Source organism: Centropristis striata, chromosome 4 (assembly GCF_030273125.1).
Source record: "Centropristis striata isolate RG_2023a ecotype Rhode Island chromosome 4, C.striata_1.0, whole genome shotgun sequence".
NCBI lineage: Eukaryota > Metazoa > Chordata > Actinopteri > Perciformes > Serranidae > Centropristis > Centropristis striata.
In genome coordinates, this window is record NC_081520.1 from 15,024,008 (window position 1) to 15,051,833 (window position 27,826).

General features: G+C 36.0%; 1 protein-coding gene across 2 annotated transcripts; it reads left to right on the forward strand.

Moving 5' to 3' along the window:
- Window positions 1–17,321: 17,321 nt before the first annotated feature.
- nars2 (asparaginyl-tRNA synthetase 2, mitochondrial) lies at window positions 17,322–26,093 on the forward strand. Of its 2 annotated transcripts, none has more exons than XM_059331883.1 (14): window positions 17,322–17,602; window positions 19,221–19,330; window positions 19,454–19,574; window positions 20,460–20,600; window positions 20,696–20,758; window positions 20,888–20,982; window positions 21,789–21,921; window positions 23,508–23,606; window positions 23,738–23,775; window positions 23,886–23,952; window positions 24,077–24,214; window positions 24,350–24,447; window positions 25,560–25,586; window positions 25,676–26,093. In XM_059331883.1, the coding sequence occupies exons 1-14, from the start codon at window positions 17,441–17,443 to the stop codon at window positions 25,818–25,820; spliced, it is 1,437 nt and encodes a 478-aa protein (XP_059187866.1). In that variant the 5' UTR covers window positions 17,322–17,440; the 3' UTR covers window positions 25,821–26,093. The 2 variants fall into 2 exon arrangements, with proteins under 2 accessions (XP_059187866.1, XP_059187865.1); XM_059331882.1 differs by having other exon boundaries at window positions 17,323–17,602; window positions 20,678–20,758.
- The last annotated feature ends 1,733 nt before the right edge of the window (window positions 26,094–27,826 follow it).

Below are 27,826 nucleotides of genomic sequence, written 5' to 3' on the forward strand. Positions count from 1 at the left end.
CTGATAACACCATATGCCTGAATGGATAGGGCCAGCCTCCGATTCCGTCTTTAATCATTCAGGTCCACATTTCCCTTTCTACCAGTTATGCAAATGGTGGACCAATCATAAAAGCTAATGGGGCAAGGAATGGTAAACCAACTGGCCATAGAGAAATGAGGCAGAATTTTCCTCAAGGTTTAGTTCTCATTTGGATGCTCACCATGATGACAAAACACAGCAGCAACACAGGGCACTCAGTAAAGTGCAAGCTTTGGAAATGAAACTGAGGCGATGGTTTCCAAAGTGTCATATTTCTGTGGGTCACACAAAGGCCAACGTTGCCTCTCATACAACTGACCTGCACAGGGAAAATGGAAAATGTGCAGCACTAGCACCTTAAGCAGTACAATGCTGCATGCTTGTAATATGAGAGGCATTATTTTTCAAAAATGGGACTTAAGAGCCCTGAGAGAGAGAGAGAGTCTGTACTCCCCCTTTGTACAGCAACATGGCCTGACAGCTTTGACCTCTGTACCAGTGTGCGAGTGAGGCATTACATGGCTTTCAGTGTTTGTTTTTTTGTCATTTCACTGAGATAAACATCACAAAGGTAATCAATAATCTGTGAAGTGGAGCCACATCAAAGCTGGACTCTAATACAAATCTGGAGTCTGTAGTTTCTTACTGGAAAGTAAGACTTACTGCAACAGCAGAATGTAACTACGAGAGGGTCACAATCTGAGTTGTTTTCCTCCTCTTTTATGAAGTATTACAAAAATACCTATTGTTAAAAAAAATTGATTTGCATGTCTTTGAAAAGCCTTTTTGCAGAAAAGACAATTTTTGTGCGATATGAATTAATGTAACTCAATTGTGTGTTTTCATAGTTTTCTCCTCGGTTGCCTCAGCTTGTGCAAGTGAGAAATATGACAATTCACTTTCTATTCTCACTCTGATCTCCTTGGATTATGTTTGAATTGACGCTGTAAGAAATTAATCCTTTCAGCACAAGGTGAAATTCTTGTCTTGCTTTTTTCCAGAAATACATACTGTGTGTGTGTGTGTGTGTGTGTGTGTGTGTGTTCTTGTACTTCCTACATAGTGAGGACCAGAACACGTTTTTAACCATCAGAGTGAGGGCATTTTTGCAAAGTGAGGATATTTCGACCGGTCCTCACTTCTTTAAAGGCTTTTTTGAGATTTCAGACATTTTAGTGTCGTCTTTGTCAACTTTTTCATACATAATGAAGATGGATAAGGAAAAGGAATTAAAGGCTAAATTTACTGTGACCTCTTTTAATCTCCCACCCAAAAAATACCCCATTACAAAAAAACTAAAACTAACACTAAAACTAGTAAAAACTAAACGAAAGCTAGCAAACTCACTCTAAAAACGAATTAAAACTAACTGAATTTGAAAACAAAAATTCACAACAAAAGTAAAACTAAAACTAATGAAATATCCAAAACTATTATAACCTTGCAAGGGAATTCACTATTCCAATGAGGGCCCTCACAAAGATAGAAGTAAAAGGATGTGTGTGTGTGTGTGTGTGTGTGTGTGTGTGTGTGTGTGTGTGTGTGTGTGTGTGTGTGTGTGTGTGTGTGTGTGTGTGTGTGTGTGTGTGTGGTTGATGTGTACCGGACTCCAGCAGGGTCTTGGTGGTCCTGATGGACTTACTGGAGGCGGAAGCCGCAGCTGCAGCTGCCGTCTCCCATCACATTTCCCCTGACAGGTGTGAACAAAGGACCCAGAGAAATGTCACTGCAGCATTTTTAAGTCACTCGGACACCGCTTGCATTCAGGAATGAAACTGCCTTTGCACATTATGCAAATCATATTGACAGCATATCTAATGCTTTTATTAGGCTAATTATGCCTAAGGTCAAATCTGTTCATAGCAAAAGATCAGTACACGTTCAAACCAAGTGTCTGGAAGTGTTTGGGTTGACTGAAAGGTTAGTTAATGCTTAATGTCTTAGGACAGCTTATCATGTAGCACTTTATGTCCATGAAAAAGTAGGTGTTATTGATTTCTGCTTATGACATGAGCACCAGTGATGATCAGTCAGGGGCCGTCTTCTATGTTTAGCACGGCAGCACACTGGTGTGTCTAAAAACAAGATAAAAAAAACTAAATCTGAGGGAATTTTATAAAACCTTGATGAAACCCAGTAAGTTCCACAACATTGCATCATTGTATGTTGTACTGACTCATATATATTGAGTATTTAATTTTCTTTTATAATACAAAAAACCATACATGTATTCTCCTGAAATCATTGCTATATATTCATTCTATGTATTTTCATAATAAAATGTATCAGGAAATAAATATTAAAACGTTTTTTTTTACATGGATTAATTAATTCTACCATGTAGTACATATTTTGCAGTAGTATGAACTTTTCTTGTCATTGACTAGAAAACAATAAAGCTACATAATGCAAGTGATGATTGCACACTGGCTCACTGCAAAAAAGGTGTGTCTAAAACCAGATAAAAACACTAAATTTGAGGGAAATGATCTTGCTGCATGGACAGATAATTTCACTTGACAAGATTTCTTAGATTAAGATTGTTAAATGTAGAAATAAACATGCATTAAATGTAGAAATAAACATTGAATGCTTAAAATAAGAAATTAACTCTTAAAACAAGATAAATTATACGGAGCCCCCCAGGGGACACGGGGAAAAAAAAAAAAGATGGGTGAAAAAAAAAAAAAAGATGGGTGAAAAAAAAAATGATGGGTGAAAAAAAAAAAGGACGGACTTTTGCGAGATCCTGAGATACTTTTGCAAGATCCCGAGATACTTTTGCGAGATCTTATGCGAGATATTAGCCTATTACTATGCTCACCTTGTCTCTCTTCATGTGAGTTATGTCCTCTTTTGGGACCGATCTTGAAGTCAGAAAACTCTCCAAGTCCTCCTCCATTGCTCCTCTTCTTTTCGTCAGTATCTCGGGATCTCGCAAAAGTATCTCAGGATCTCGCAAAAGTATCTCGGGATCTCGCAAAAGTATCTCGGGATCTCGCAAAAGTCCGTCCTTTTTTTTTTTTCACCCATCATTTTTTTTTTTCACCCATCTTTTTTTTTTTTTCACCCATCTTTTTTTTTTTCCCGTGTTCCCTGGGGGGCTCCGTAAAATTATCTAACACTTCTAAATCTAAAGTTTTTTATATCTTGGTAAGAAACAAATAATTGTCAGGTCACTCTGCTCGGACCAGTTCGTCGCTGCTTGCAGCTTTAATTTATCTTGTTTTAAGAGTTAATTTCTTATAAGTGTTCAACATGCTAATTTCTAGATTTAATCACCTTAATTTAAAAAATCTTGTCAAGTGAAATTATCTGTCCATGCAGCAAGATCATTTCCCTCAGATTTAGTGTTTTCATCTTGTTTTTAGACACACCTTTTGTGCTTGTGTTTAATCAAATTTAAGAAACACAATTTCTTGCTTTGAAACCTGCAGAAACACCTCACTCAGTCATGTAAGGAGTGTGATGAAGAGAAGACGTTAATCAAAGACGGAGGCAAAGAGGAGGCAGAAAGGTAAGGTTTGTCCTCTGTGGAGATTCTCTGATGTCAGGGATGAAACAAGGCATATGTATATTTAATAGGCTTGAGCTGCATGCTGCAAAGTATTTAACAGCAGACCATATTAAAAATATATAAAGCAGCAGAAAAGGTTGTGTTTTATTTAAATTAGTCAGCTTCCTTTAGGTCAAAAGGTTAAAGGATGTTCAAACCCCTCCTCTGTCTGAAGAATTTGAGTCCTCTCCATATACTGTGCAGAAGCTGTTTAGTTAGTTAGAATGAGCGTCATGTGTTGATTTAAAGCTACAGTTGATCTGACAATTTGTCACAAATGTCTGGGATCTATTTTTGCGAGTTTGAATCAACTGCAACTTTACACTGAAGGTTTGGAAATTTGAAATTTGTCAGTGAAGTGCACACAAAAACACTAAATTAAACCCTAACTAAGGTTGAGGTCTCAAATTGCCTATATCTGTCATGTTACAGGTCTTTATGGCTAAAATTCAAGACATTCCTTCTTTTGTCAGGTGTTACAGCCGGTATATACAGTCATGGAAAAAAATATTAGACCACACTTTTTCTTCAACTTCTTGTTCATTTTAATGCCTGATACAAAGGTGCATTTGTTTGGACACATATAATGATAACAACAAAAATAGCTGATAAGAGTTTAATTTTAAGAGCTGTTATCTAGTCATTTCCCATGGTTTTCTTCATAATAACCAAAATCATTATCAAGAAAACCATGGAAAATGGCTACATATCAGGTCTTAAATTAATCTCGTATGAGCTATTTTTGTTGTTACCATTATATTTTCCAGAAATTTCTTTTTCCACCTGAAGAACATTGCTTGTCTCCGTCCATCACTCTCCTTCCCCACTGCAGAAACACTGATCCACGCCTTTACCACCTCCAGACTAGACTACTGTAACAGCATATTGTATGGCATTCCCTCCAAATTACTCAACAAACTCGAGTACATCCAGAACTCTGCCGCTCGCCTCCTCACCCGCACCCCCTACCGTGACCACATAACCAGGCCTATATACTCACAAGAAACCGAATAGCTTTGTCTTTGACCTTTTTTTTTACTTAAAGAAAGCAAATTCACAATCCGAATAATTAACAAGATAAAAAAAAAAGATAAATAAATAAATGAATACAGAAAAATAAAAAATGTATAAATGAAATACAATATTTTTTACATACAGTAGCCTACATTCATAAATAGCCTACATAAAGTATAAGATCTAACTAAACACAAAAAACCCAGTGTCAACAAGTTGCATAAAACAAATTAAAAATACAATATAAATAAGATTGTATAACATTACAAACATATTATATTATTTCTATTAAATAGGCTTTGCTTTGGATTTAAAGTAATTGAGATAATTTGAGATTATTTCTTGTATTAAGAAATAATAGTACCAACTAATTATAAAAAATAGTGAAAGTTACACTTTTTTTCTTTCCAATTTGTGGCGCCCAGCAATGGATGGCGCCCTTACCTTTTGCCTATACGGCCTATGCCACGGGCCGGCTCTGGACATAACCCCTGTCCTCCAGAAACTCCACTGGTTACTTCTTTTAACCCTCTGGAGTCCATCTATTTATTGAAAATACACGTTTTATTTACAGTAATAACTTTATTTATATATCATATGTAGACAAGCTGAGAAAGTTGAAAGTGCAATCATAGGAGCTTGCACAGTGTGACATTTATGTTTCTAGACCATTTTTAAATTGTGAATTCTCTTTCTACAATGAAAACTATTACTGTTTTTAATTAACATGCAAATAGACTGTTGGTTTTATTATTTATTATTTTTTTCTGCTGTTTTTGTGTGTATAAAAGGTTTTTTAAAAAAAAAGGTATATTTCCATAGACAGCTGTGTCTTTTGTTTGTATTTTAGGCACCTGGCAGCTTTATACTTTGTTATTTAAATTAAAATGAAAAATCTGACCGATAGCCAAGTTTTTGTCGAGAAACAGGAGCCATGCATGTGATGTAAGGACAGACTGGAAGATGCTAAACAGACAAAAACAAAATGCATAGGAAGTTGACAAATTTGAACCAATATCAAAGTTTAATGTGTGACCATTGTTGTTCATTTTAATTGTTTGTTTGTTTTTTTATATATATTTTGAAACACATTTACATACAAGACATACAAGTAAACAAGGGTACTAAGGATAATCATTAAAAAAAAGAAGAACAAACATAAAAAGGCATACATATCTTGAATGTATAATTCAACCATTTCCATATTTAAACTATTAACTCCATGACAGCCAGAACAGAAAAATAGGAAAATATATGGTAGCAATAGAAACTTATGTCTAAAACATTAAAATTAAAATAAAGAAAAATGATTGATCTTTATCCCAATCTTTTATAATTGCTATTTTTTGCCAACCATCTGATTGCGGCTTTCTTTTATTTTTCATCATAAACTTGGTCAATAAATAATGATGTTTTAGGAACATAATGAATGGTTCCAATTTCATATATTTTTCTTTTTTGAAAATAAAAAAAATCCCCAGAAGCACAATGGTGTTTAACAACATATTTTGTTCTTCTTGCAAACCCAAAATTATATTGATTGGTGATAATGTTAAGACAAGTCCTTGCTCAGCCAGCCAGCTGGTTGTTTGTTTAATCTTTAACTGCATTTTAACTGTTTTAACTGTAAAGCGTCTTTGTGTACCCTGAAAAGAGCTCTATAAATAAAATGTATTATCATTATTATTATTATTATTATTATATATTTATCCAAACAAATGTACCTTTAATTGTGCCAGGCATTAAAAAAGGACAAGAAATTGACGAAAACAAGGGTGGTCTAATATTTTTTGCCATGACTGTAAGTCCTACAAGGACTACATCTGGTATTATGTCTTTAAGTTGGTAATATTTGTATCTGTCATTGTCTTCATGTTCTGTTATCATGAGGCTTTTGTTTTCTAGGTTCAACCAAATCAAATCAAATGGTCTTTTATTATCATTATATAGTTTACTATACAACGAAATTGAAAGTGCCACTGCATAAGGTGCATAGCTATGACAATCATAACAGAAAAACAACATGACTTAAAACATTTAAAAAATACCAAGCTAAACAAGCTTTTGGCGTATCTTTAGTGTTTCCTGTTTTATTTTGTAGTAGTAATTACAGCCTTGTCTAATCACTGGTCCTGGTGTATTCAGTTTGTGCGCTCTCTGTGCCTGTTGCTGGTTGGTTTTCATTGTTTTTAATAAGTATTCCAGCCATTTTCTTTGTGTTATTCAGGGTTTTAGGGTTTCCTAGTTTTACTCAGGCCTTGATGCCTTTTGCCCAGTGTATTTTCGATATGTTTGCCTGCCTTGGACAGATCACCTGTGCACTGAACCCTGCTTTAAGTAAAGACTTTTGCATTTTACTCTTAGCGTATGTGTCTCACTATTAAGTATTTAGTAACGACATATGGCCTCTTTTTTTGCTGGAAGGCAGAAAAACTTCCACTTTGCTATTTTCTATCATTTCACTTATTTATAGTACCAGTCAAAAGTTTGGACTCACTTTCTCATTCAATGGTTTTCTTTATTTCTATTATTTTCAATATTATAGATTAATACTGAAGACATCAACGCTATGAAAGAACATCTACTGAATTATGTATTAGGGGGAAAAAAGTGTTAAACAAACTAGAATATGTTTTATATTTTAGATTCTTGGAAGTAGCCACCTTTTGCTTTGATGTCAGCTTTGCACACTTCTGTTATTACTCTCAGTCAGCTTCATGAGGTGTTCACCTGGATGGTTTTTAATATTATTTATATTATTATATTATTTAATATTTATTGCCTTCTTAATGAATTTGAGACCATCAAAGCAAAAGGTGGATACTTTGCAGAATCTAAAATCTAAAACATATTCTGGATTTGTTAACAAGTATTTGTTTACTACATAATTCCTTATGGGTTCCATCATAGTTTTGATGTCTTTATTAGTCTACAATGTAGAAAATATAATAAAATCAAGCAAAAACATTTGAATGAGAAGGTTTAGGGTTAGGGCTAGGTTTTTGGAGAAAGGGATGGCAAAACAGAAAAAATGATTTGCCACATATACAGGCACAAGCTATTTCTTGGGTATATATTAGAGTCTCCCTCGTGTGATAAAACCTCATCAATAAAATAAATAAATAAATAAATATAAATAATGTAAAATGTGTGATAAAAAAAATGAATAAAACAGTATATTGTACAGGGTTAGGGATAGGGTTAGGGTTAGGTTTAGGTGTGTCCAAACTTTTGGCTGGTACTGTATATTGTGATTTTGTGCAAAATTACAAAACAACAAAAATGCAACACCAAGTGAAAGTACAACAGTGCAAGGAAAATGAACCCAAAAGAAACTGTGATGCTGTCCAAAATGCAAATAGAAATAGAATGCATCAACAATATGTAAAATACATTTCTACACCCAAGACAAAAGGAATAAGGTGGTCCCAGACCTCCTGCTGTGTGGCAGCCCCCAAAGTGCTCTTTGCCACAGGCATGTTCTTATTGCTTTCAGCACTACTTAGACACAATATCTATCCCGTGTCAGACAGCTGTGTAACAACTGCCTTGCCAACCTGAGAGCCACTTTTGTGAACTTTATGGCCTGTAGTGCAACCACCCAAAGACATTTGGGTTGTACTAACTCAAAATAGAATTTAATCCATTGAAAGAATAAAATAGACATAAGTGTACTTTTGGAGAAACTTGTGGTTTTAAATGTTTAAGACATCTGTAAATATTAGAGGTAGTGTTTGAATAAATGATCTGTGATCGGTATTGTTTCATACTTTCACCCAGACAATAGTAATCTGATTCAGTTGAAATGATGTCTTTCTTAAGGACCACAGAAATATAGCAGACTTTTGTTTTCTTTGTCCTCCTTTGAATCCTGCTGCTGTGTGTATGTGTGTGTGTGTGTTTCAGTTTGAAATACAAAGCCTGGAGACAGTCTGACAGAATTATTTTGGTTACAGAACCTTTGGGCCCATTACGAATACTATTATGTAGATCAGCCTTGGGGAATGTATTTCCACGTTGTGCATTTGGATTGTGACACGGCTGGCCTCTCATTTCATTTACCCATACAAATAAGACTGCCAGTCCAAATGCTTTAAAGTTGCAGGGAAATTTTTAGCACATTTCACAGAGAGATTTGTTTTCTTTAGTTTTTTTTTTTACCCAGCCAAATTCTCTTTAAATGTAGGACTGATAAAATTGCTGAACACCCCCTCCACAACCCTCTCTCTCCAACAGCCCTCTTCCACAGGCAGACACTCACTGACACACACCACCACACTGCAGGCAAAGCATGAAAACACAATGACTATTGCTGTCAGGGAAAAAATAATATTTAACCTCAGGTTTTCATAGTCACTTCCTATTTGACAGATCTTTTTGGAAGAGCTTGAAAACTGCCATTATGTGACATACTGAACATCATTTAGATCTGAAACAGGAAGACAAAGACACACACACACACACACACACACATACACAGAAACCCTTTCATTGGATGACTCAGATTTCTATGATTCCTCCTGGCTTATGTGGAGTTTTTATACACTGTTGTTCTGCGTGTGCAAATTCATTGTTTATTGGCAAGAAACGTCAGACCAGTACATGTGCACGCAGTGGAGCAGAATCGAGATTATAATTCTAATGCACACTCCTCAGCTTTCACTGCTAACCTCGATATGACTACTCTGCTGCACTTGCAAACAAGAAAAATACTATATTCATCTTTCCAAGACACTGTAATACAACACTGCTGATATTTGTCACCGGTAAAGCAACGGAAAAGAAAATCAGTAATAGCTCTCGGTGTTGATAAGTGATGTCATGGTGCAGCAGAAAACGCTTTTATTAGGACAGGGGTATGCTGTCAAAAATAAATAAATTCTTCATTTAAAAAAAGCAACTTTTACTGGCATGCTGGTTTTTATTTATTTTTTTACCTTGCTTTATTATTAACCGGACACAAAAAAAGTTGGCATTTTAAAAATATTTCTGCTTTGGAAAGAGTGACCAGAAAACATTGTTTGTTGTTTTTAGAAGTAGTGCAGCTATAGTGCCAACTCCCAGGTCACAGTGCATATGTTTTGTTTTTTGAAATACAAAAAAGATGACATTTTAGTCTGTATGTTGCTGAAGAACAAAGGTGCTTGAATGGGAATTGGCTGCATGAATAAATCAGATGCAGCTGCAGGACGGTGTCGTGCTGTCAGTGGAACGAGTTTTAAAACAATTTAGTTTTAAAAAAATATTCCCCGCACTGGGTGTACTTTAGTTTAGTCTGCAGCTCCTTTTGCTGTAGATGTGTAAAGAAGGGCACTTAATTTTGAGGGATAGATCAGGCGGCTCCTAATTGTTCTATAATTAACACCAGCATATGGGCGCAGGCCTTTGTTTTCATAAATACACTGAAAAATAGAAAATACTTTGGTTGAATACCCACATCTTCAGTTTGATGCAGTGAGCGAATGTAACTCAAAAGCCCACATGGAAACCCAAGACACTACCATTCATTGTTTGGCTAATTAGACGGTAGTTGGTGTGTCTGGATAAACTAAAGTAATTAGTCATAGATTTATGGTTGGACGTCTGCTGAGACAGCAGTAGCTAACATCTACTGAAAGGGATTATTGCTTTTGTGAGGAGGCAAAAAAAACAAGCAGAGGAGACTGTTTTCTAATGTGGATTAATAAAATATGTTGGAGATATCTCCAGAGCAGAACAGCAGGACACAAGAAGGACAGATGCATATGTTTCAGCATGAGCAGAAGTGTTATAACGCAGCAGAACATTCTCTAACTTTTCAAACTGCCCTTGTCAAAGACACTGAACTGCCCCGGGTGCCTCACACCAGTTAACTCAGCACTCTGACCTTTGTGATTAAATGTACATGTCTCGGATCTTCCTGCCTACAGAGGAGTCCAAGTCCAGCTTTCCCACTTTCAAATTACATTGTGTGTCAAGGCTAATACGTTATTTTTGTTCTACTGCAATCGTGTTTTGTTATCAGGGATGAAACCAGTTATCATTCACTTATCCTCAGCTTGTTCCCGCTTAAACAGGGGAGGTAAATGAAATAAATCAGCGGGGGAAGGACATTAATGATAGGGCTGTGGAGGAATGCTCCCACACAAATAGAAAAGAACAGCTCTCACTGTTCACTTGTGGTTTTCTGTTCATTTTACTGGCATTTTTTGAAATAGGACATTGTGTCTGCCCTGTAAAAAAACAAGTGCTTGTTGAACAAGAAGGCACAGAGTAGAGAGAAGAATTTGGCTAATAGACTTAATAATGTTCCAAGTTAACTGTCAATTACTAAAAGGCAGATAATGTTTGATTATTTGGCTTCTGTTTCTATAAATGCAGAGTACTCCCACATGCAAAGAGACAGACAGGCAAGCAAATGCAAAGGGATTGATGGATATACATACAAATACATAAACTCTCTGGAGGAGGTAATAACTATGTATAAGGTGCAGATGAGGAAAACTCTGCAACATCACAGCAGTTTGCAGAAAAGTTAGGCAGCTAAAATTGTCCTGAAAGAGTTGTAAAATCTTCTGTTGGAGCTACAGATCATAAAAATCCCAGGGCAGGCTTTTTTTTTTTTTTTTTTGCTGGCAAAACCTGACTGAAAATATATGACTTGAGGAAAGTTTGATGAGAAAATGATTATGTACGCTGAATGTTTTCCAGATCATCTCAGTGGAGTTCATACGCAGACTGGCAAAGCATGAGGTAAAGAGGTAACACTTTACAATAATCATCATTTATAAATGATAAACAGATAGTTTATTAATGTTTAATCATCAATTATAAACCGTATATAGGCCATTGAGAATGGTAAATACATCATTTATCAATGTTTAGCTAACTACATAATTTGTAAATGACAAATGATGGTATATTAATGTAAGTTTATAGTTACTTTACCAATAACAAACAATTAAATTGTAATAAATAGTTTATTAATAGTGTTAGTTGCACTCATTTTAACATTTTTAACACCATATTAAGTATGTGAATGATTTTGAAATTATTCATATACCTTTAAGAAATTGGTTTAAAACATTTAACGATTAAATATGTATAGCACTTTGTAAATGGTTAATAATTGGTCTATAAACCATCTATAAACATCACTTAGTTGGTTATTGTAAAGTGTTACCGGTAAAGATAAATACTTCTTCCGCTTTAAGGTTTTTTCTACAGATAATTGCCAGTACTATGATTGTGATATGTCATTATGACAACACTGTTAGGCAGTTATGTAACTATTGCTTGATGTACTATGTAAGTATCCTCGTATTGTACTCACAAGGTAGAAAAAAAATTCCAGATTTATCTGGTGTGACCTAGATATTACTAGAATCCCTGCATCCCATCAAGAGTTAGCATTTAGGATCATTTGCGCAAATTATTCTGTAAATTAGGTTAAGGGAGCTCTATCCTTATTGGAAGTTAAATTAAAGAACCTGGGGAAATGAAGCAGAGCCCACACTGTATCCTCCTAAAGCCGCCACTGACAAGTGACGCTGCATTAAAGAGCAAAGTGCACGAGAATGAATTGTTTCAGTTAACTGTGGCCTGTGTGTGTGTGTGTGTGTGTGTGTGTGTGTATGTGTGTGCGGATGAGAGTAATACTTTGTGATGAGGTAAAATTTAGTCTCTGCTTTTCCATTTCTCATCATCTATTCTTAGGCATCTCAGGAGAGTCTTGTCTTTGACTGCCTCCAGTTGAAGAAAAGAAAAGGTTCAAACTGTTGTGACATTTTTAAGGTTGAAGCTGTGATATTGTTAATGCTCCTAATGACACTGCTCTATCTCCTCAGCACAAGGGGAATTTCCTTTCATTGCAAAACTGACGCATGAAAAAATACCCCAAATCTGTCAGCGTTCTATATTTAGATCTGAAGTTGTGATCAGTTAAATCAAAACGTAGGTTAACCTGATGTGCCGTAATCACCACCTTCCTAAAATACACACATATACTCTTCATGAATGTTGGGTACAGATTTTTATAGTTCTCCTGTGAGTCAGTGTAACAATATCTCATAAAGCATTGATGTAAGTCAGTGACACACTGCAGTCTGAGAACAATAGTGTAATCAGAGATGTAACTAGATTGTATGAACCTTCAGCCAGAGAGTCCCTGAATTAAATGAAAGCTTGAGTGCAGAATGAAGACTCTGCTCAGCTCTACAGTAACTCGCCAAGCTCGGCTCAGAATTAGCTATATAGCAATTTAAGAAGTATAGGTGTGCTTGTTGTTGATTTTCTGTTTGGTTTTGTTGTTGTTTCTTCAGTTATTCTTGTCTAAACCTCATTTTCAATTTTGATAGCAAAGTTCTGCAGATTGCTCTGCATGAAACACTGCACAAATCAACTTAGACACAAGACATAAGACACTTTATTGTCATTGCAGGCATTATATTAAGACATTGGCCACTTTTTTGGGGGGTAATTTGACTAGCAGCAATACAAAAATGACAAAAAAAAATAAGGAACAAGGTAGCAAGATAAAAGCAGCATAATAAATAAAACATAATACATTTAAAAAAAAAAAGATTGCTCATCAAGAATGTATGTGTAAATATACAACATCTCCATTATTGATTCATCAGTCAATTACTTTAACAATTAAATGATGAATTGAGCCTCTAAAATGACATAAAATACCTGAACTCCATGTGAAAATAGCTTGTTTTGTTATACTTGAAAAACTCTTCATTTTACAATATTTTAGTAACAAAAAATGCAGAAAATGCTCACATTTGAGAAACAGAAACTGTTTGCTAGTTTTTGCTTTATAAATGCGTTAATCAATTATGAAATAGATGTTGGCTATTTGGAAAATTAACAAGAAACAAATCAATCGTGTTGGCCAACCCATCATTTCCAAACAGTGAATGTCTTGAACGCTGTTAATGGTTATTTTCTGTAAACTGCAGACTTCTGAAGCTGGTCCATTAGACATGAACCGACACAAACACAGTATTCTGGTAGTAACTGGAGAGTCGTAGGTGAAGCAGTGCAGCAGTCCAAATCTCTTTCAGTAAGGGTTGTTAGTTCCTTTTGATTTGTGTTTGGCCGCCTGTCACCCAAACCCATTCCCTGAAATCACATCACTATAATGGTCTAATCAGCACTTAACGAGCCATGTTACATAAAATCAATGCCCCCTTCCATTTGAGAATGCAGAATATTTGGAGGAGCTGATGAAGGCTGGTGGACGGGCCAGGAGATGCTGTCGATATGCTGTCGGTTGACGGGCAGGCCTGCTGGGAGCAAAGGATGCACTTGCCCTTTAAGTTCAGTGATCCTCCTGAGATCCAAGCTTTTACAGCAAAATCCTTTGTTTTGCTGACTAATCGTGTATTGATTTTAACAAGTTGTTAAGCCCAAATAAGGTTGTCAGGCCACTGCCAAACAACTCCTCTACCTGTAGAGGCTTCAGGAACAGAGAGCTATGTCTCCCACTGGAAGCATCATTTGACTTTTCTTCTTGATTTATTATATGGAGAGTGTAAGCAGGATAACACTTTACTTTGGGGTGTTTTTCTAAGTCGTGCAGCAATCTTATACAGACAGCAGAGCACACTGTTTTCACCTTGTTTCATGCATACATTGCCTTGTGGTTTGTGGGGGAGGATGTGTGTCTGTGGAAATATAAATACACGCGACACGCCATCAAGCATCACTCCCACGTGCAGCTTGTCACGGAATGTGTCAAGCCTGCAAAAAAAGGGGAAATTACATAAGTTACAGATAAACACTGTTTGGAATCTCAACCTTGCTGTTCCTATTGATGCATAGAAAACAGTTCCTGGGTGCAACTTGAATTTACTGTTGCGTTAGACTATTTGCTGCCACTGAAAAGCAGCCAGGTCCTTTGCATTATTCTTGATAGAACTGCAGAGAGAATATAACAATGCCAGCTTGTTTCCATTTCAGTAGACCTTGGAGCTGCAAATGAATAATATATTGGAGGCAACTCAGAGGTAAATTAATAAATCTGCAGTAGGTGGGGATTTGGAGGGAGTTGAAAGTGTCATAGAGCTACAGCACTACCTTGTGGTAGAGTAAGATATTGCAAATTATGTATATGAAGGGAGGGAAAGCAGATAGCTGCAAGACATTTCTCTAATAATATATGAATAAGTGTTGATGCTTCCCTGAAAGTGTTTTTTGTGTCTTTTTTTAGTTGTCAAATCGTTGTGTTTCCTGGCAACAAGTTAAAAAAATAACCTTCTGATTGGTGGTCTCAATAGGCCATCTAATAGGTCATAGTCACAATGTTTCAACTATTCTCTAATGACACGAAAGCACATAATACAGAGAATATGACCTTAACAAATCAACCATTATTTTTTGCACTCTCTGTCAATGAATCGGAAAATAAATCTGTTCTGCTCCCCATTAAGATGAGACCATGTGCATAATTGCTCCATCCATGCTGGAGATAATTAATATCAATGACCCTGCTGACTTTTCAAATGCATCATGTTGGTTTTAATGATGATGTGTCATAAGCAGCCGGAGGTGGAGACACCCAGCTCAGTGTTTGCTGGCAGGCCCAGACCAGGGGCTCCAGAGCTGACAGGCGAGACCAGGTGAATAATTGTCCATGGCATCTTATTACATTGCTGGCATGATCTGATTTACTCCAGCAGCAAATGGTGGGAATAGACCCAGTGTCGTTGTGGGTATTGGATTAACGAGGTTTACGCACAAATGGACCTCACACTGACGGCAGATACATCATGTAAGATTAAAGAGGATTTTCATGTGGTTGTCAAAGCTGTTCTGCTTGCTTCATTACACCATTGAATCAATCCACGTGTGTTACACTATAGTGTTGAAAATATAGTTTATATTTTACACTGTATGAAGATTTGGTTGATGCTCTTTTGTGATATATTTTTGGTCAGAGAGGTTTGAGGATGCATCAGGAATTTAGTCACAATTCCAAACCAAGAAACTTTGCTTGCCTTACAAAAACGTCATCACTTTTACACTTTTACTACAGGCTGCTGATAGAAGAGGCTGGAACATGAAAATATATAGGCCTCTTACATAGCAGAGAACAGGAATTTTTAACATTTTATTTTTGTGTTCTTTCATGTATTTGTCCTACAGTTTTATTCAGTCAAAGGAAAACTCAGTAATGAGAAATTTCAAACGATTTTAAGCTTGTAGTTTCTTTGTCTTTAATTCATTTCATTATCTGCATACTGCTTTTCCCTCCATAATTCTCATAATAAGAAGAAGTATGTGTGTTTTTGTTGTTGATTTTCTTTTTGGTTTTTCAATTATTCTTGTCTAAACCTCATTTTTGATAGCAAAATTCTGCAGATTGCTCTGCAAGAAACACTGCACAAATCAATGAAGACCAGTGGCGGTTCTACACAGGGGCCTCCAGGGGCCACTGCCCCTGTAAAGAAGCCTTTGGCCCCTGCTGTGGCCCCTGTGTCAAATTAATAATAAAATGATCAATTTTGTTATAAATTGAACAATGGAACAATTCTAACCTATTTTTTGTTCAAACAATATCTCATTGTACACAAAAGAAACCCAGAATGTGTACATTGTATAATAGTTTAACTCTATGGAGTCTTAAAGGGCTATTTTGTCCATTTTTGTCTTTACATGTCTTTGTAAGTCATTTTGTGTCTTTTTTGGACATTTGTGTCTTTTTTTTTGGTAATTTTGTGTCTGCTGTTTTGTCTTTTTTAGTTATTTTGTGTCTTTTTTTGGTCATTTTGTGTCTTTTTTTGTCATTGGTGTCATTTATGTTTCTTTTTTGTGTCTGTTTTAGTTATTTTGTCTTTTTTTTGTCATTTTGTGTCTTTTTTGTCATTTTTATGTCTTCTGTGGGTTTTTTTTGGTTATTCTGTCTTCTCATTATGTGTATTTTTTTGGGTCATTTTGTGTCTTTTTCAAGACATTCAAAGATTTTGAATGCTTAAATATCATCTTTGCCATTCTTTCATGTGCTAGTGTGCCCCTCTGATTAAACACTGGCCCCTCATTGGCCCCCACAGTAAAATTGGTCTAGAACCGCCACTGATGAAGACACAAGACATAAGACACTTTATTGTCATTGCAGGCATTACAATGAGACGTTGGCCACTTTTTTTTGGTAATGTGACTAGCAGCAATACAAAAATGACAAAAGATAATAGCAAGATAAAAGCAGTATAATAAATAAAACATAATACATATTTAAAAAAAAAAAAGATTGCTCATCAAGAATGTATGTGTAAATATACAACATCTCCATTATTGATTCATCAGTCAATTACTTTAACAATTAAATGATGAATTGAGCCTCTAAAATGACATAAAATACTTGAACTCCATGTGAAAATAGCTTGTTTTGTTATACCAACACTTGGAAAAACTCTTCATGTTTTAGTAACAAAAATGCAGAAAATGCTCACATTTGTGAAACAGAAACTGTTATTTTCTTACTTTTATTAAACATTTCATAAGTCTCGTAAAAAAAAAAAACATTTAGAAAATAACAACAAAAATTGTAAAGTGAAATAATCACTTTAAACTTTTCTAACATCCATGTGCAGTTTCGCATAAAAAAAACTACAGAAAAAGAAAACTACAACTCCCTGCAGCAATGCTGTAAAATACCGACATCTGATTGGATAAGCTTAATCCATCTGACTAAATTCGACCAATGATGAGAGACCCAAACAGGAAGTGTCGGAGAAGTGATACAACGTGAAAGTCAAGTCAAATCTAAAACGGGATACATCATACAAAAACACCGTTGAATATGCTGTTTATTGTATCTTCAGGTTGTATCTTTTAGCGGGATTTTGTGTCTCGTTTGTCACGATGTTTGTGGCTGCAGCTAAAGCGCTTTCTTCTGCAACAACCACTTCAGTATCTCGGGGAATACTGTTGGGTATTCGACATTATTGTAAGAGGACTCCAGTGAAACTAAGAGTATCTGAAGCTGTTTCAGGTGCTGAGTTGGGAGCGAATGTCAAAGTCCAGGTAACTTTCACACCTTCCTGTATCACTTGGTATTTTCTGCTAATTTGTGCTAACAACTATCCTGCTGCTTATTATAGCTACACCCAGACTGACGGTATTGTATTGTATTCAATGAACAGATCAGCTACCGTATGTTAAATGATGCTTTTTTTTTCAGATTCATACTTGTATTGTAGGCTTCTACTATAACATGTTTACATGCTTTAGTCTTCACAAAACACTTTGTTTTTCTCATACTGTCCGTCTGAACATACCTGTATTCACCTTCTGTCCGGAACGCTCCGTTTTAGTGACTGTCTCTTTAAACCTCACTTTTGGAAAAAGCCCAGCCTTCTCTGATTGGTCAGTGTTTCCAGGTCTTCTGCATCTGTACCTGCACTCTGTGTCCCCAGCGTCACTGCAGTTGGAGTATGACTGCAATGGCAGAACAGTGGCACTTTCTACCTATAAATAAATATCGTAGTTGTGACATCACAACCTTACTGAAGTCCTGGCGGCTTGTTTAAAGGCACCGTTTCTGAATACAGGTTTTGTGCATTTCTCTGCTAATCATTTTAAAAGTACTTATATAGAACCTAAACCTGCATAATACTGAAAACATGGAAATGTTACCTAATAACTAAATGTTACTTACTAAAATATAGGACCTTTAAACTGTAATATTGCCTCTCATCTAGGGCTGGGCGTTATGGACCAAAACTCACATCCCAATATATTTAGGCTGAATATCGATATACGATATATATCCCGATAAGAGAAAATGTTCAGTCAAAGTCAAATATTGTCACCCTGTTAAAATAATCGCCTAAGTCATTTTTTCAAGTTTTGCAGGAAACACAAAAACTTCACCAAAAGTGTAACATATGACATTTATTGATAATTTCACTCAAAAAGGATGTAACAAAGGATGGCTATTGTCATAGTAATAACACTGTGTGTAAATTATGTAACTTAAGATAAATTAATGACTTAGGCAATTTTTTGAACATGCCTTTGTGACTTAAGCAAGATATGGTAACACTTTATTTTGAAGGTGTCTACATAAGAGTCACACAAGCCTGTCAGAAACATGACATGACAAGTATCATGAGCATTAATGTTACTTCAAAGTGTCATTAATGTTCATGACACATCCCATGACATGTTTATGACATGCTCATGTCACTCTTTTGTAGACACCTTCAAAATAAGTGTTAATAATATTAACCTTTGAGCTGGAATGAAAATAGACTTTTCTATGTTGATTTTACACTGAATTTGCACTGGTATGACTATGCAAAGGTACTCAAAAGACTGCTTTCATAAAACAAATAGCTTTCTTAAAGCATATGATGATGAAAATGATAGAGGAAACATCCTTCTGAAACATATTAAGCATAATTTTCTGCATGCGATGTTCTGTAAAAAAAAAAGTTTTATATAAGTGCATATCCGACCACATATATGCCGATACCAATATGTCTGAAAAAGGCAAAGTGAAATTCATAAATTACCAATTTTATTTAGGAATATTTATGAACATTACATGCAAACAAAAAAGAGATATTACTTATAAAAAAAAAAACCCAGCAACACAGCTAACTGTAGTCTGATTTATTTATGTTTTCTTCTGTTGTAGGGATGGGTTCGCTCTGTTAGGCCTCAGAAGGCAAATCTCTTCCTCCATGTGAATGACGGAAGCTCTTTGCAGTCATTGCAGGTTGTCGCCAGTTCGGAGCTGACTGATCCGTAAGCACTTCAGTTTTATTTCCTCTACATAATCCGTGACAACACAGCTTTGGGTATGAAGGTTGCAGACGCTCAAAATACACTGACTGTCTTTCACTCTTTTTTTCCCCACCTCACATTCAGGTTGCTCACTTTTGGTAGTGCAGTAGAAGTCACAGGTACTCTGAAGAAAAGTCCGCATCACAAACAGCCAGTTGAACTGGAAGCAGAGCAAATCCATGTAGTTGGAGAATGTAACCCTTTGGTAAGGAAACTAGTCATAGTTATCTATACCAGGGATGGGCAACTGGAGGCTTACTTTATTTATTTATTTATTTATTTATTTATTGGATCTCCATTAGCACCAGCACATTAGCATAGCTATTATTCCTGGAGTCCAAACATTAAATCCAATTGTCCATTCTCCGAGATCATCAACAAAACAAAAACAACAACAACAACAACAACAACAACAGTCAATACAGTCACAATACATATACAATCATAGACACTGACAAACATGTATCACAAGACAACATGAAGCAATACTTGTACAGTAAAATTAAGAGTCCAGACACAACATACAAACACCATAGCATAACATACAAACAGATACCAATAAATAGATTAAAAAAAATAGATAAAGGAAAAGAAAAAGCGGTCTCACAGGATAGGAAGATTGTTTATACGAAGACCCTTGTGGACCCCTACAGTTAAGCCACTGCAGCTGCAACACTTGAAGTGGCCCTCAGTACAACTACATGCATTTGAGCATGAAATCTTAAAGGGCATTGTAAAAATGCAGAAAATTACTTCTTGCAATTAATGTTGGTCTGCTGTTCTTGCACTAAAAAAAAGAAATCACAGTAAGTGGTTATTTTTTATTTGCTTCAAACCTTTTGTAATCCTATTCATACTGTTATACATGCATTTGAGCATGAAATATGTTAAATTACTGTACTGTAAGCATATATAAAATTGCAGTTTCATCATATCTGGTTAAGTGCACGGTCCTATATGTGGCCTTTTTGGTAGTGTCGATGAAAAATTGTGGCCCCCTCCAGCATTTAAGTTGCCCATCCCTGCTCTATATAATAACTTTGTATGTGATAATGCAAATGAATATTGTTGCTTTGTTTTCTTCTTTCAGGATTTCCCCTTTAAAATCAAAGACAGACACAGCCTTGAGTACATTCGCCAGTTTCCTCATCTCAGGTGTAGAACAAATGCCTTTAGCTCCCTGTTGAGAATACGAAGTGAGGCCACTACAGCAATTCACTCATATTTCAAGGTGAGAACATCAATAGAGGAGTTTTAATAGAATGCAGTGCAAGACCTTTTGTATGTATTTATATATTTATTTTCTAGGAAAATGGCTTTGTGCAGATTCACACTCCAGTGATCACCTCAAATGACTGTGAAGGGGCAGGGGAGCTCTTTCAGGTGGAGGTGAGTTACTACAGATTTGTTTATGTTATGTTGTGTCACCTGAAGTGTTTAATTTTCATCAAAGCTCTGATGTGAAAGAAGTATTAATAACATTGTTTGAAACTTAAAAACGTTTGTTATTTACCACAGCCATCCGGCCCGGATATCAATGAAGATGAGAACTTTTTCTCCGTCCCGGCCTTCTTGACTGTCTCTGGTCAGCTTCATTTGGAGATCATGTCAGGGTGAGATACACTATATGAATCTATCTTCTAGTGATCATCTGCACATTTTTTTAAATCTACATAAAAGTAATAAAGAAGATGGAAGATGGGAAATTAAACACACTTGGTAGTAATAGTAAAAATAAAGAAAAAATAAATCATTTTTGCTCCATATTTGTAGCATAAGTGGCAAGGTTATTTTAGTTAACGAAATAAAGAAAACTAGAATTGAAAAAACATTTTCGTTAACTGAAATGAAAATAAAAACAAGAGTTTTTAAAAAAACGATTAACTGAAACTGTATTGTGTGGTTACAAAACTAACTAAAATTATAGTGAAAATGTCCTTCGTTTTTGTCTTTGTCAACTTTTTTCATACGTAAACCTTTTTTGGTTGATATGGAACCTATTCCATCTATCTGGTTTTATGAGTTAAAAAACGTTTTGGGGCTGAGATGGATAAGAAAAAGGAAATAAAGGAAACATTTATTGTGACATTTTGCAATCTCGCAACAGGTCAACAAATACCCCATTTCAAAAAAACTAAAACACTAAAACTAATCAAAACTAAACTAAAACTAAGGGTTTTCCAGATAATTAAAACTAATTAAAACTAGCAAACTCACTCCAAAACGAACTGAATTTGAGAACGAAAAATCACAACAAAATTAAAAACTAATGAAAATCCAAAACTATTATAACCTGGTAGACATTAGATATTTATTACAAAAGGTATTTTTCCAAGAGTGCACTCCATCTGTCTAAGAGAGACATGCGTATAGACTGAAGAACATTTCTAATTATTCCCTTTCTCTCGTACACTTCCAGGGCTTTTTCTAGAGTCTACACATTTGGGCCAACCTTTCGTGCAGAGAACTCCCAAAGCAGACGCCACCTGGCTGAATTTCACATGGTGGAGGCTGAGGTCTCCTTCACACAGTCCTTAGAGGATCTCACCAAGGTACACCATGCCATGTCCTTTAAATGCAATGTTGCTCTTTACTATAAATCAAAGTAGCACATTAGTTAACATGTTGTAGCCTCTTTACTGCTTTTCACTCAACATGTTTATGTGCATACAATAGATGTATTTCTTCTTTCTTTCTAAAAGCCACAGTTTTATATTCATTTTAGCATGCCATGAAAGGTGTTTTACTTAAAAAAAAATCCACAGTGAACAGTTTGGTGAATATCATGCAATTAATCTTATTTCCATATTTATCTGGTTTTTGGCCTGGTTGAGTAACACTTTATTCTGAAAAACTGAAAACCGCACGTCGACACATAAAATACATTTTCGGCGCCACGCAATTTAATTATTTCACGTGGTGTGTTTATGTAAAGATAATACTTTAAAAAAGTGATAAAGAATGACATTAAAATGTCAGCTCGCTCTGAGCAGTTTCAATGAATTTACCATAAATATCACAATACGGGCACACTACATTATATATTATTATTATTATTATTATTATTATTATAATATAGGGACGGCTGGTTTGACTACGGAGAAGCAAATGACGGCTCACTTGACCGCAGTCAAACTTCCGGGTCACGTAAACCCGACCAATTAAATATTAAAATCAAATAAATTCCTGGTGCCCGTTTTTCCATTTCATATTTTTGATCTGAGCATAATATTGAAATATGAAAAAACAAGCATGTTTTTCATTTTTTGTTTTATTTTAACAAATAACAAAATAACCTGTCAATTTTTCATTATTTGATTTTTGATTGCCAATTGAAAATGGAAAGAACAAATGATACACGGATTCTGTTGTATTATATGAACAGAAGGTTTTATGAATTTGTCGTCTTTATTTTCACTCAAAGTTGCGTTACAAACTTTTTGGGGAGATAATTTTGCCCACAGAGGAAGACACATTGTCTGGTACGCTTTGATAAAAAGCTGTCATCACAGACTGGCTAACTCTTTAACCCATTAAAGCCGGGAAAGCGGATACGTCGTTTTGTAGTATTTTCGGTCTCTTGGCCAATGAAATGCATCAGAATACATGGGGGAGTGTCGCATTTGCAACATGGGACTTTTCCAGAACTTTGAAATCAACTTTGAAATCTATTATTTAGTAGGAAGCGTTGACACTTCTGTTGAATTTCCAGAAAAAAATTCAGGTTTTAGGGGGTTATTTAAAATCTCTCATAGGTTTCACAGCCATTTTTTCCAGGTGTTTTAGGCCAAAATGGGTTGAACATCAAATGGTGTCACATCATTGAGGTACAACACATTGCAGTCCTCCCTAAGTGGAAAGCATCCCTTTGTTTTTAGCGCCGTCTGCTGCAACCCTCCAACATCACAGCTCCAGTTACACTGCATGTGTTGTGCCCCAATGACATGGGACCCCATGACTTCTCCTCTTTTTACCCGCCGTGTTAAACAACTTGGATGAAATGAACTGATGTCACATCACATCAATTTCTTTGCACTGAAGTTCACATTTTACGCCTGACTTTTGTGACTTTTAAAACTGCCCTTATGCACAGTTGCCCAGAAAAGCTTTAATTATTAAACTGGGCCCCGCTCCTTAGGTCATGGAGGACATGTTCAGATCGGCCACGGAGCATGTCTTGGCTCACTGTGTGGAGGATGTGGATTTGTTTCACAAGCATGTGACTCCTGGACACAGGGTGAGTCCTGAAGGACACTTATTTAACTTGGGTACATAACCTGACTCCTTATACCAACAAGCCACAACTGCATCTGACTTCATTATTATCTCAACTTGCATTGTTTTTCTCTTGCATCCATACACCCCAAGGACACTGTAGAATCTATGCTGAAGAAGAGATTCCCTGTGTAAGTCTCTATTTTTCTCTAAATGTAGCATATAAAATTTCATCAGCTGAGGAATAAAGTCAAGATTTTGAAGGGCTTGAATAATTGATGCTGTCTCAATCTACTTTTAGGATTACCTACAGTGAGGCTATAGACATCCTGAACCGCAGCTCTCAGAAATTTGCCTTCCCAACAGACGTAAGTGCAGATGTTTTATTTCACCTTGATAGAGCAGACTGGATATCTTCCTCTGCTGTATGTTTGCTGCTAACACTACCATTCCCCAGAGCTCCACATTAACCTTAGCTCTTCTCTTCTACAGTGGGGCTGTGACCTTCAGACAGAACACGAGAAGTACCTGGTGAAACATTGCGGCAACATTCCTGTCTTTGTCACTGATTATCCTTATGATCTTAAGCCTTTTTATGCAAGAGACAACCAGGATCACCCTGAGCATACAGTAAGACGCCGTTACACTGTCAAAAATGCACTGTGAATCAATGATTTAACCACTCGGTTCCATCCTTATAATGTCAGTTGGGTTATTGCTGCAATTTGCATATCTGCCCTGACTCCGACTGTCGCTTGTGTGCAGGCAGCTGCAGTGGACCTTCTTGTGCCAGGAGTTGGAGAGCTCTGTGGGGGCTCGCTGAGGGAGGAGAGGCTGGATCTGCTGAGGGCTCGGCTCCAAGAGTAAGAACACAAACTGCAGGGGTAGTGGGATGCCCATGCTAATATATTTAGACAACAATTGTCAATATCTGCTTAGTTGCTTTAATTGTCTTTGGATTTAATTCCATGAGATCAAGCATAATCCCAGTAGTGTCCCAGTAGTTAAAAAATCAGTTTTGTGTGCAACCATTCACAACTCGGGTATCTTTTCTGCACTCTTGCCACCTCACAGAGCAACCATGTGCAGAAAGTTAGGGATTTCAGCTGTTAAAATCCAGACTTCAGATAGGTTAGTGCAGGGATGGGCAACTTAAATACTGGAGGGGGCCACAATTTTTCATCAACACTACCACAGGGCCACATATAGGACCGTGCACTTAACCAGATATGATGAAACTGACATTTTAAATATGTTTGCAGTGCAGTAACTTAACATATTTCATGCTCAAATGCATGTAGAACAGTATAAATAGGAATACAAAAGGTTTGAAGCAAATAAAAAATAACCACTTAATGTGATTTCTTTTTTTCAGTGCAAGAACAGCAGACCAACATTAATTGCAAGAAGTAATTTTGTGCACTTTTACACTGCACTTTTAAGATTTCATGCTCAAATGCATGTAGTTGTACTGAGGGCCACTTCAAGTGAGGGTGCAGGCCGTATCCGGCCCCCGGGCCTCCAGTTGCCCATCTCTGTTGGTAGGAAAGCTCAAGGATACACTAACATTTAAATCACAAATATATCTACATTAATATATATTTAATTCCTTTATTTAAACAAAAATAACCAATCAATTACATAATACATATATTGCAACAAATAAACAAAATTAGGTGTAACTGCAGATTTAATTGACAGTTTTTCAGTGGAAAACACTGACTGACTTAGATTTTTAAGAAGACAGCATAAGCACAGTGTGCTGTTCAATTTATCAATTGTCCAACCTTAATATGTACAGGCCCTGTTTTGAGTTTCTTACCCTTAATTTGGCAAAGAAGAGAGTCTGCCAATAAAAAGTCAGTTTTGTCATTTGCACATAAAGTGATGACACATGAAATGATGCCAGAGAGGATTTGTTATAGGTCTTGAGTTTGTGTTTTGACTAAAGGCTCTCATTATCGTACCTTTTCAGAGCTGGATTAGAAGACACCTACAGCTGGTAAACAAACATATTTACATTAACAACATTTTAAAAGAAACATTCTTATACACCCACAGAATTTGAATGACATTTTTATTTGTTTGCAGGTATCTGGACTTGAGGCGTTTTGGCTCCGTCCCTCATGGTGGCTTTGGACTGGGATTTGAGAGATATTTGCAATGCATTCTGGGTGTTGACAACATAAAAGATGTGATTCCTTTCCCTAGATTTTCCCATTCTTGTCTTCTATAAAACACAGGTCCAGCCTAGTGGATTTTTAAGCCTGCAATTATTGTCTGTCTAACATCAAATAAATCTCATATTTATATTTATCTTTGTTGTTTTATTTGACTCGGACAATGCACAATAAATATATTGCACCAGACATGGCTGAAAGCTAATTTGCATCTGCAGTCCCTGGACAGAAATCAATGGTAGCACATCAAATCAAACAACAATCCATCATTTAAAAACAATCTATCCATACCACAATTACAAACAAATTGTCAATACATTAAAGGAACACTCCACGGTTTTTTCATATTAAAACATGTTATTCGGTCAAGTAAGACGAGTTGATACAGACCTCTTGCGTCTCAATGCGTGCACTCAATCGCCCTGGCGTGCGGCGCCACTTGGCTAGCACTTAGCTTAGCCCCGTTCATTCATTAGGATCCAAACAGATGGACAGTTAGAAGCGAAACATACTATAATGTATGGCGGAATAGCACTTGGGAGCACTTCGACTCGGCGCAGTAATATCATCACTCCTGAAAAATCTTCTCCCCTCAGGAGTGATGATATTACTGCGCCGAGTCGAAGTGCTCCCAAGTGCTATTCCGCCATACAATATAGTTATCCCTTTTATCCGCTTAGAAAAGCGCCACGTTTTATTTTGTGTCGCCATACTTGGTCGTTTAACTACTCGCGTAGCTGTATTTAAATAGGGAAAACGTGGAGGAGTTTGGTCGCTTCTAACTGTCCATCTTTTTGGATCCTAATGAATGAACGGGGCTAAGCTAAGTGCTAGCCAAGTGGCGCCGCACGCCAGGGCGATTGAGTGCACGCATTGAGACGCAAGAGGTCTGTATCAACTCGTCTTACTTGACCGAATAACATGTTTTAATATGAAAAAACGGTGGAGTGTTCCTTTAAGAACATCTTTAAAAAAGTGAATAATCAGTTAATTTGATTACTTTGATTCAGTTTTCAGCTAGGCACATATATCACTATGTTTACTAAACATTTGTAAGCACAGACTTCTAGTGTCTGCAGTATTATCCATTCTTTGGTAATTTTTTTAACTGAGGATTTAAAGTAAATAAAAGTCACCAAGGCGTTCAACAGCCCAGTTGCCTGTTCTAACCGAACACACCTAAGTATCAGAACAGCTGAGTCTGTGTATCATTTTAAAAAGCTTTTAAAAACCCACATGTACAGACTGGCATTTGTGCAATAATTCTTATGTTTTTACACATATTTAAATTTGTGTTGCTATTATTTTATCTAATGCTTGTTCACTGTTTTGATTTTCTTTTATTTTTGTTTTAACTGTTGTATTGCCTCAATGATATTGTATTTTGTAAAGTACCTTGTAACCCTGGTTTTGAAAGGTGCCATAGAAATAAAGAAATAAAAATACCCGAGAAAGCTGTCTGACTGATCGTAGTGGATTGAAATTGGACACAACACTCCCCATCATTCACCAATGTTTAAGTTTTTATTGGTTTATTGGTGTTTAGATATAACTTGTTGATTTTAAAGTGTATCTTCACATTAAACAATGACCTTTTGTATTTCAAATGGCTCTGTTGGAACAGAAGTTGATCTAAATATCTTATCGGTTGTGCATGACTTTCCTACCAAGCCTATAATAATAATAATATTATTATTAATAATAATAATTACTTTATTAATATAGCACCTTTCAAAAACGAGTTACAAGGTGCTGTACAACATAAATAAAATATATCAAATACAATTAACTGACAACAACAAAATAAAACCACAAAAATAAATGGCATTGGACTTAAAAAAAAAGATTACCATTCAGGACAAGGTAATCATACAACGATAAAAAAAGGAAATTAAGAGAAGGAATTTAAAATAATTAAAAGATAACAGATTTAATGTATCTACTGTTTATTTTTCATCACTTCTCAGAGAAGTGTTCAGTTAAAACAAATCTATGAATCATATCTAGTTTACCTGAGCTAACGTCCATATTTAAAAGCAATGGAGTTGGTGGCAGTATTAAC

Bases quoted from the DNA above. Each gene is read 5' to 3' on its own strand.
- nars2 (XM_059331882.1), top strand. From the start codon at position 17,441: ATGTTTGTGGCTGCAGCTAAAGCGCTTTCTTCTGCAACAACCACTTCA. The intron at 19,331-19,453 runs GTAAGCACTTCA...CCTCACATTCAG, and splicing joins AGTTCGGAGCTGACTGATCC to GTTGCTCACTTTTGGTAGTG. The intron at 23,953-24,076 runs GTAAGTGCAGAT...TCTCTTCTACAG, and splicing joins AATTTGCCTTCCCAACAGAC to TGGGGCTGTGACCTTCAGAC.